Below are 10,819 nucleotides of genomic sequence, written 5' to 3'. Positions count from 1 at the left end.
AAATAAGAAATATTAAGAATATTTTTAAACTCTAATAATCTGGTGTCTCACACTGGGGATCCAAAATCATCTATTACCTGAAGGCTTTCATTAACTTTCATACTACAGTGGTCTTTCAACTCACAGGCTGTATCTTGAAGAGTGAAGGAACTGCTACATTATCGACCACACAGACCAGCTTATTGAAGTTAACAAGCTGGCTAATACCTCTTTCTTCTTCTATTTAAGAAGAGGAGCCAGAGCGTAAAATAATGTGCAAAAGCTATACACAAAAGAGAAATCCAAAGAAGAATTCAAGGCAAAATGTAATCGTAACTGCATGCAAACCGTAGCTACAATACGAGCCAACCATGAAATGACAGCAATCAACCGTGCCTGAATATTCTTTACTCCCCACAAAAAAAATAAATAAATAAAAAAAAAAAATAAAAGTAAATATAAAAAAGTGAACTTAATGTATAAATATAGCTTTGTACAGTAGCATAACCACTATATCATTTAACGACGAGCTGTCATCCCAACAATCTTACAGTTGAGCAAGTTCTCAAATTAAATGACAACAGATTGTCATTTAATCTGTGAGAAATATTAACACTAAAGAAACTCTCTTCATGATATAAGCGCTTAAAGGATCGTTGAATGTTCCTGTTTTTTTTTTTAATGAGTAGTCTTATTAATACATTCTGCCAATTAGAAATTTCATTTTTCTTTTAACTTTTAATTTTTTAAAAAAATTTTATCTTAAGAGTCGATTTGATTGTCTCTAATCTACAATTCATTCCTCTTCGCCATCTAGTGGATGGTGGAAAAGTTCATTCGCATATTATCATGGGGTGAAAGTTAGCTTTCATGTGTTTTATGTCTTAGAATGAGTTAAAGAGTTCGAGTGAGCAGAGAGATAAAATGACTGGCTATATGATTCTTATAATCGTTTTTAAAACCAAACTTCAAAAGAGTACTCGTCTCTTTGTTAAAGTGCTGTCAAGTGTGAAAAGAACAAAATTATAGCTGGTGAAGAAGCAATCAGAATAGTCTATAATGCATTCACCTTCAAGTTCCAAGGCATTGACACCTTCAATTTTGCCATGGGATAATTTTTCTCAGTGGGTTTATTGTATTTGTGTAGTAACATTTGATTTAGAACTTGGACAGGCAATAGAGGTAGGCATTAAATTAAAATTTAGCAGTATTTTTTAAAATTATTTTAACTTGAGTTTCTGCATATTGTTTCTGTCCCCTCTTTTAATTTTCCGTTGTATACAGTACTTCAGTACTGTTTGTATCGGTTGAACAATATATATGTATGTATATATAAATAGATAAACATGTATTTTTCCCTACGTTCTTAATGTGTCAATTTATCTTTGATTCTTGCTTAACTGAGTGGGTATGTTTACTGGTAGGAATGTTGTGACTGAACGCGCCATGTGCAGCGAAGAATGAATGAATTGAATTGAATGAAAATGTGAAGTCAATCGTATCGTCAAGGCCGTTTTGTTATCTTCAAAGGAAAAAGCGAGCGTAAATCGATTTGATTTCCACGATGCCTTTCTCTTTGCCTGGAAGAAACAGCTACAGGAAGTTGCCACAAGCAACTTCCAGTAGCTGTTAATATTTGTTGTTGATACGAGAGTGTAGAAACTTTTTAACTTGTTTATTTTCCGGGAATAAATGAGGGCATGAGAGCCTTTGAACTCGCAGACTCATTATTCATGGCGATTTATTTTAATTTACGGGGTTTTAAGGTAGCACTGTTTCAAACTCATGAGCATAATTACAATTTTAATGTATTATGGTTTGGCTTTCGATGTTTTTACTTTCGTTGTTCAATTTCATTTATGTATGTACATATATACCCATATACATTGTTTTCCAGGTTATGATACTTCAGGGCAAACTTCATTTGTGACTATGCTTACGCATACTATTAAGCAAAAATATAATTTCTTGTGTATTATAATTTACTTGAAGCCAATTGGAAAAAAATATTTCTGCAGCTATGTCAGATCCGAAGTATTTTGAAAATATGGCGATACACCATTTTATTATTATTATTATTATTATTATTATTATTATTTGACACCTCCAGGGAGAGCACCTACTCTACAACTCTCCGTCTCCATCACCCGAGCTCATTCACCTGTCATCCACCAACCGCGCCATCTACACCAATGCCATCTACTGTCCACATCTACCACCACCACTAGTATTTTCACAGACCATCACAAACATCCATGCCCAAGGCGGGATTCGAATCCACAGCTTTTTGGCTGGAGAGCAGATACGCTAATCACTCGGCCAACCAGACCAGCACTTCTTGTATACGAAAAATATAAGACTTCCACATTGATTTAACCTTAGTCTCGTTTTTACTGAGGATAATGGCAATGGCAAACCAGTCTGAGATTATGCATTGTATTATGATTTTTATGACCAGATCTTCATGCAGTCAAAAGATGCATTATGGGCACTACACACTGTCCGAAATCAAACTATGCTTCAGATTCATTCAATGCATCTTCATTTGGCACACTGTCAGGCGTACCAACCACCTCTCCGTTCAAAGGACATGCTTCTCCCTTCCTTAACACCCACTTTATACAGTTTCCAGTGATGCCTCTTATTCTATCCCCCCCCCCCATTCCATGAAATATTTGGCCCTTGTTAGCTTGGTAATTAACCCTTAACAACTTAAATCTCACTTGCATCCCCACTTTTCCTCCTATTTGTGAGGCTTTGCAAACTGTATTTCCTCAATCTGTCTTTATATCCCACATTCCAAAGACCATTTACGACTTTCATGAATCTTCTCTGGACTTTTTTTTTAATATATTCTCATCACCATGAAAACCAGATGATCAAATTTGTGCACAGTAATTCATATGAGGACTGAACAAGGCCTTATACAGAGTGGAACTGTAATGTCTTTAATTCTGTACCTTAAGGTCCTCCACATTGTTGCTATAATTTCATGTGATGACATTATAACTTGTGCAATGTGACCTTATTTGAGGTCATTGTCCCCCACCATTCCCAGATCTCTTGTCTCCTCAGCAACCCCACCAGGTGGTTGAATCCCATCATTGCATATCAAATTTCAGACCCTTACACTTTTGCATCATTGAACTGACAGTTCCACTCACTTTTACAATCTGTTCAAGTACTCTTGTAAGGTCACGTCATTTGCCTACTTATCTCTTCCCAAGTTTGCATCATCCTCAAACAGATGCAAACTTGGGAAGCTATATATATATGTGATGCTGCCCAGATATCACATATATATATATATATATATATATATATATATATACACACACACACACAAGATTAACAATAATGGTCTCATTACAGACCCATATGGCACACCACTAGTGACACTCCTCTTTTGGGATACCTTTCTCCCATTCGCAACTTATTGATACCTATTGGACAACCAGTCACCAATCAAACTTGCTAATCATATTCAATCCCATTTTTTCCAATTTAGTTACCAATTTGTGTGACAGTCTGTCAACATCTTTGCAAAAATCTTAAGTGTTGCACTGTATATGTACTGTATATGTGCCATGGCATGTAAAACTGCAAGGGCTAGATGTTGATAGTGCATGGGAGGCAGTTAAGAAGTGTTTGCATGAGGCAATGGCTGACTGTATACCTAGAGTCCGAATAATAAATCAAGTAGGGATTAAATGGATGAATAACACCATTAAGCTTGAGCTGCAAAAAAAAGAAACAACTGTGGAGGGAATTTAAGGAGAAAGGTGACCTGCAGGCACATGAATGGTATAAAGCCCAGCCAGAAGGGTAACAGGTGTGGTAAGAAAAGCAAAAGCGGATTATGAAAGAACATTAGCCATGCAGGCTAAAGAGAATCCCAAACAGTTTTTTCAATATGTTGCAAGTAAAAGAAAAAATGTATACGGCAGATTGATTTTAAAGAATGCCGATGGTAGGGAGGCAACTGAATCAGTTGATATAGTAGAATTACTGAGCAATTTGCAAGAGTATGTCATCCAGGTGGTGACATTGCAGGAATGGAAGAATGAACAGGTTATACGGGAATTGTGGTGAATGAAGTGGAGGTGAATAGTCTATTACAAAACCTCGATGTTAATTCATCTGCGGGATTGGATGGTATACCAGCTGGTGTCGTACGAGAAGCGGCTAAAGAATTGTCAGTACCTTTGACCATTTTATTTAATTTGAGTCTCTGGTCTGGGTTAGTCCCAAGGGGGTGGAAAGAGGGGAAAATAGTTCCACTGCATAAAGGAGGTTCCAAGACTGCTGTTGAAAATTACTGGCCGATCAGCATATCAGGAATTGTTGTCAAGGTCTTGGAGAAAATAGTCAAGAGGAAAATACAAGATTGGATAGATGAAAATGGGATACTGTATGGGGGACAGCATGGTTTTGTGAAGGGTAGATCATGCCTCAGTGACTTTCTCACGTTCTATAACACAGTGACGGCTGAACTGGATAAGGGTAACGGGTTTACAGTGATTCTACTGGACCTTGTTAAAGCCTTTGATAGGATACCACATGGAATTCTAATCAGTAAACTGCAGCATATGAGAATGGATATAGGGTTGGTGAGATGGATAGGAGGGTAGTTGATGGAGAGATATCAGAGAGTGGTTTATTCAGGAGTAGAGTCCAAAAGACGGCCTGTGACTAGTGGTTTGCCGCAGGGTTTTGTTCATTAATGATATAGGAAGGATCTGAGAGGAACTGTGCATCTGTTTGCGGATGATGCAAAGTTGGGTAGAGCAATAGTGAATGCTCAGGATGTCAAAATTTTGCAGGATGATTTGGATAGTTTGGAGGACTGGGCTAAGGAGTTTATGGATGTCAATTTAATGTGGAAAAATGTAAGGTTTTGCATTTTGGGGTGAAAAGATTAGCAGCAGTATATCACATTGGTGGAACTGTACTTCAGGAGATTGACGGGGCCAGGGATTTGGGAGTGTTGGTGGATAGGGGGTTGAAGTTTAGTGGACACATTGCAAAAGTGGCAAAATCAGCTCATCAAATCATTTGGTTGCTGAAAAACACTTGAACGAGCAGAGACAAACAGGTTATTATTCCTCTGTATCGAGCCTTGATAAGACCCCGTCTAGACTACTGTGCCCAGATATTGGCATCAGGGTTTCTTCTTGATGGGGAGGAGGTGGAGAGGATTCAGAGACGAGTGACCAAGATAATAGCAGGAATATGGAATGAACCTTATGAGAACATGTTGAAGATTTGTGGTCTTCAGAAATTGGTTGATAGGCAGAAAAGGGGTGATATAATTGAGACATTCAAATTACTGAAGGGTTTCTATAAGATTAATTCAGAAGATATTTTTGAGAATAGGACTGGTAGTGGGAGGACTAGGGGCCATCCATGGAAGCTTGGTAAGAGTGTGGTTAGCAAGGGGGTTGGAGCTAGGTTTCTTACTTGGAGAGTGGTAAATGAGTGGAATAAGTTGCCAGAGTCTGTTGTGGGTGCCATGACTGTAAATGAGTTCAAGGTGAAGTATGATAGATGCTGTGTGAATGTTGAATAGTTGTGCTTGACATGATGTTGGGCCTCCCTCGATGAGTCTAAGGACTCCTTGGAGCTGCCCGTAATAATATGCATCCAACTTAACCAGAACTCTAGACTTAGATTGATGGATAATTTGTATTCTTAGCATTATTATGGGATATTCAAGCAATCAGCATGAAGTCAAATAGCCTCTACCTACAAGTAGCCTGGTCCCAAAAATACTTCACTTTCAAAGTTTGCTTAACTTCATTACAGGATTAAAACAAGAATATAATTTATATGGTATATAATATACTATATAATATATGGTATATAAGAATATACCATAGTAACACTTTTATGATTTTGATCCCTTTAACATTATTATTATTGTCAATCTTACAAAAAAATAAGAAAAAGTTGCAGACCCTGTCGTACTTAAAGCTATGTGTGTGCATGTGCACGCACCATTACAGGAACGGGGGGGGGGGGGGTTCTTTTTGAAGAATTCGTTCATTATTATTTATTTTTACCCCACCATTTTAATTCCTTAAAGAAGTGTCTTTTTACTTGTATTAAAATTAGGCACAGATTACTCCTGTTTTGCGATTACTGTTTTTTATGTTCTCTCTCTCCTTATTGCTAACTTTGTCATTGACACTGTATTACAGTTTAAATTATTGTTGGTCATCAAAGAAGGTACTCCATTATTTCACAAGTGACTTCTCTTCGTTAATGGAAGTTTTCTAAATTTTTAATTCGAAAAACTTACATTAACACAGGAGCATTTTCACAATTTCAGTCTAAAATTTTTATATTTTATATGAAATAATTAAATAATTTTTATATTATTATTATTATTATATTATAAAAATTAAATGTATTAATAAATGCAATACATTTAATTTGAATGGGAGAGGAAAGATTAGCAAAAGAAGTGTTCTCCACCAGGTTGGCAGGAAAAAGATCCAGAGGGAGACCAAGATATAGGTGGATTGATATAGTAAAAAGGGCCTTAGAAGACAGAAATATAAGATCTGGTCATATTGGAGTCTTGATAGGTTACAGATTGATTTGGAGGAAAATTGTTGATAGGAAGATAGTAATGGTGTAAGTTTTTCATGTAGTACTATCATAATATCCTGTACACCCTTTGAGGGTACATGACAGGAATTTGATGATGAATGTAATAATAGATATCATCACTTACCAGATCACTGACCAGATCTTGTATTTCTGTCTTCTAAGGCCTTTTTTACTGTATCAATCCACCTATATTTTGGTCTCCCCTCTGGATATTTTTTCCTGCCAACCTAGCAGAGAACACGTCTTTTGCTAATCTTTCCTCTTCCATTCAAATTAAATGTATTGCATTTATTAATACATTTACTTTTTATAATATTATAATAATAATATAAAAATTATTTAATTATTACATATAAAATATGAAAATTTTAGACTGAAATTGTGAAAATGCTCTGTGTTAATGTAAGTTTGTATGTTTTATATGTACAAGTGCAAGCTGAATGGCATGCTGTATAATTACTGCAGTCTGGTTTCTGGTTTCAGATAATAATGTCAGGAAACATAGCAGCCCAGCCAACAGAGCCATTTGTTGAACCATCAGTTTAGATGGGCAAGAATTCAGCATATGCTGCTCTGTGTGCATTAAAAAAATTTCAGGTAGACAAATGATGGAGTATGAGACTTCTGTAGCTGACAAAGTGAGAGGTTTCAGGATGAAGTGCGAACTTACCATGGAGGGATGCTGTTATGTTTAGTGTAGGCAATGTTGTCAACATTTATACCAACAGCTTGCACGGTCTCTTTAACACACATACCAAACGACGTATAGCAGTTTGAAGTGTGTGATATTGGCTTCCCAACGCAGAGAAAAGACGCTAGTCCATATAGGATGATTGATAGAGCCGGTTCATTTGCTTCAACATAAAGACTTTGAATAGGTGATGTGTGAAAGGCACCAGTAGCTATCTGTATACCAATCCAGCCATTACAGGTTACTCTGTCTTTCAGAATCATAGACTTGAGACCCATAATCCAGCTTTGAATATATAAGTACATGATAAAGATGGAGCAATGAAGCTCGATCAGCACCCACTCAGTAGAGGATAGAGAGCGAAGGAGGTTCAGCGCTCCCTTGCACTTTTCTCTTAGTTGACAATTGTGTGCTAGAAATGTAAGTTTTCTGTCAAAGATGAGTCCCGAGAATTTGGCTTCTGTAGCTACTGGAATAATGGTGTGTCCCATTCTTAATTCAGGATCTGGGTGATGAGTGCGTTTTTGACAGAAGTGTACACAGACACTTTTTTTTTACTAAGAGCCTGCAGAGAAACATGATCAATTGCTCGCTGAAGTTGTCTTTCAGTTACCATCATGTTACATAAGTGACAGTAAATTGTGAAGTCATCAACATTTAGAGCATTTTCTACAGTGGAAGGAAGCTGTTTAATGATTGAGTTAATTTTAATAGCAAAAAGGGCACACTTAAAACGGGAACATCCTGTTCTTGATGATATGGTCGAGATAGCGTACCTCCTACTTTTTACTCTGACTTGGAAAGTTCGCCTGGACAGAAAGTTTTTAATAAATAGAGGAAGGTGTTCTTTGAGACCTGGATTATAGAGATCTTTTAATATGCCATATCTCCAGCCTGTGTCATAAGCTTTTTCCATGTCAAAGAAAACTGAAACAAGGTGTTCTTGCTTCAGAAATGCATCTTTTATACAAGTTTCTAAACAAACCAAGTGGTCTAAAGTTGACGATGTCTATGGAACCCACATTTTGTATTGGAGAGAAGATTGTTGCTTTCTAAATACCAGAGAAGTCTGGCATTAACCATTTTCTTTAGTATCTTACAAAGACAGCTGGTCAAAGCAATGGGGTGATAATTATTTGCTTGTGTTGCATCTTTTCCTGGTTTTGGGATAGCAATGACAATTGACTTGTGCCAAGAATTTGGACACTCTTCCTCTGCAAGTATTCTATTGTATAATAAGAGGAGATCCACAGAAGATGATGGTAGATGTTTTATCATTTCGTAATGGATGTCATCAGGCCCTCCTGCACTAGGGTGAGATAGTAGGACATATATTGGGTCTTAAGCCATTTGTTAAGGAGGAACAAGGAGGAACTTTTTAGTTCCTCCGAAAAAAATGGCTGATTGTATGGCTCAAGAATGTTGGTAGAAAAAAATTAGCCTTTGTTTCTCTTGCTGCTCTTTCAGTATTAAAAGTTCAGGAGGATATGAAGCTGTTGCTGAGATTCTGGCAAAATTTTCTCTCAAAGTGTCTGCAATAGCTTCCATTATGGTCTGAGGTAGACAAACAATGTGTACTATATCTGCCTTTCATTTTCTGGATTTTATCCTATAAAATTTTGGACTGGCCATTTGATTAATTGATGTAGTAAATTGGATCCATGATTGTTTTTGACTCTGACGTCTCACATAATGTGCTTTGGCTCAAGCATGCTTGAAAGCTATTAAGTTTGATGCGGTGGGATATCTTTGAAATATACCCCACGCTCTGTGTTGATCTTTTTGGGCTGTCTTACATTCTGCGTTTCACCAAGGCTTTGGATAGAATGGAAACCGAGATGATGTTTTCGGGATGAAGTCTGTTGCTGCCTGGACAATGCGCTCTGTTATATACTTTACCGCTTCATTGATATGTGTTTGACTGACAGTATCAGCATTAAATTTTGCAGGATGAGAAAAAATGTTCCAGTCAGCCTGGTTCATTTTTCATATAGGTATTTGTGTGGGAATGTATGATCGCTTCCATATATGTTCTCTTCAACGTCCAATGTGAGCAGTGGAAGAATGGAAGGAGAGCAGATTGTAAAATCAATTGCAGAATATGAACGGGTAGACATATGGAAGAAAGTATTGGATTAATTATTTAAAAGGGAGAGGCTATTATTATCAAGGATTCTTTCAATGATTCGACCTCATCTATTAGTGTTGGCACTACCTCACAGAGTATTGTGACCATTAAAGTCATTCATTAAAAGTATGGGTTCAAGCAATTGCAAGATAAGATTATCAAGATCAATCTCATTTAACTCAGCACTTTGTGATAAATAAATTGAACATACTGTAATAAGAAATCCTATAGAGAGCCAAATCGCTACTGCTTCCAGAGCAGTATTAAGTTGGACAGGATGGAAAGGAATATGACTGCCCACTAGGATAGCTACTCTTCCATGAGCAGGACCACCTCCAGTTCTGTCCTTACATACAACAGTGAAATTCCTAAAGGTAGGGTCCTGATTGGGTCTTAAGTATGTTTCCTGTAGACAGATACAGAAAGGTTTGTGTTTCTGCAACAACATCTTGATATCATCGATATTCTGGCGAAACCCACGACAGTTTTTCCATTGTAAGCAATTTTCCTGTTGTTTTGGTTTTATAGACTTGTCTGGTTTTTGGAAGGTTGAGGACTTAATTTTTCAGATTTATATTTATCAATTGTTTTGGAGAAGTATGGACGGAAGTATTGAACACTCTACCATCTCTTCCTCTGGTAGAGTGTTCAATACATCTAATGTGTTAGGGTCAGTTGGTAAGTTTAGTTTACTTTCAGTGGGTACTGAAGAATGCATTTTTTCTGTGTGAGTGTCTGGTGGCTTATCTTTGAGTGATATCTTTGCCATATTTTTTTTTGACAAGTGGGTTTTCATTGAGTGGGACCATTTTTGAAGTTGTCTCTGGAGTAAGGCCATAGGTCATGTCATTGATGTGCTCAACAGAGAAGCACTCATGATCATAAAGTGCAGGTATGGTGAAATTATTAGATGGTGGAACAGACATAAAGGTTTGAGTTGCTGTTGGCACTTTTTTAATTGTTACCTTCTCAGCATAAGAGGATCTCAGAACAGATGTCATGGTGGGTAGCTGTCTCTTTGCATCCTGGTATGTTATGTTTGGCTCTGTTTTTATTTTTTGTATTTCTTTTTTATCTTTTCACTTCTGACACAAGAGTAAACAGGATGATCTCCCTGACATTTGGCATATTTAGCTTTTTTTGCACAGCAAGATTTGTTATCATGTTCTTTACTACTGCATCGGGCACAGGTAGTAGAACCACCATAGGCAGTTTGGGCACGTCCATATCTCTGACATTTAAAGCATCTCATTGGATTAGGGAGGTGCATTCTAACAGGACAGCTGAGATACCCTGCTTTTACAGATGTTGGAGGCTTAGGTGCATCAAAAGTAAGGATGCTGTTCTTGGTTGAAACAGTGTGACCATCCCTACTTATCAGGATGCACCTCACATCCATCACTCAT

At 37.1% G+C, this 10,819-nt stretch overlaps 1 protein-coding gene across 1 annotated transcript in view; it reads left to right on the top strand.

Moving 5' to 3' along the window:
• The first annotated feature begins 803 nt into the window (after positions 1 to 803).
• The window catches only part of LOC150095391 (protein DENND6B), a 480,236-nt gene continuing 470,220 nt past the window's right edge, over positions 804 to 10,819 (top strand). The window contains exon 1 of the mRNA XM_090410571.1: positions 804 to 1,161. Within this exon, the coding sequence (XP_090266697.1) occupies positions 1,039 to 1,161 (123 nt within the window). The 5' untranslated portion in view covers positions 804 to 1,038. The remainder of the gene's footprint in view (positions 1,162 to 10,819) is intronic.

Source organism: Typopeltis vanoorti, chromosome 20 (assembly GCF_054136105.1).
Source record: "Typopeltis vanoorti isolate ZY-2024b chromosome 20, IOZ_Tvanoo_1.0, whole genome shotgun sequence".
Lineage (NCBI taxonomy): Eukaryota > Metazoa > Arthropoda > Arachnida > Uropygi > Thelyphonidae > Typopeltis > Typopeltis vanoorti.
This window is presented reverse-complemented; position numbering and strand designations above follow the sequence as displayed.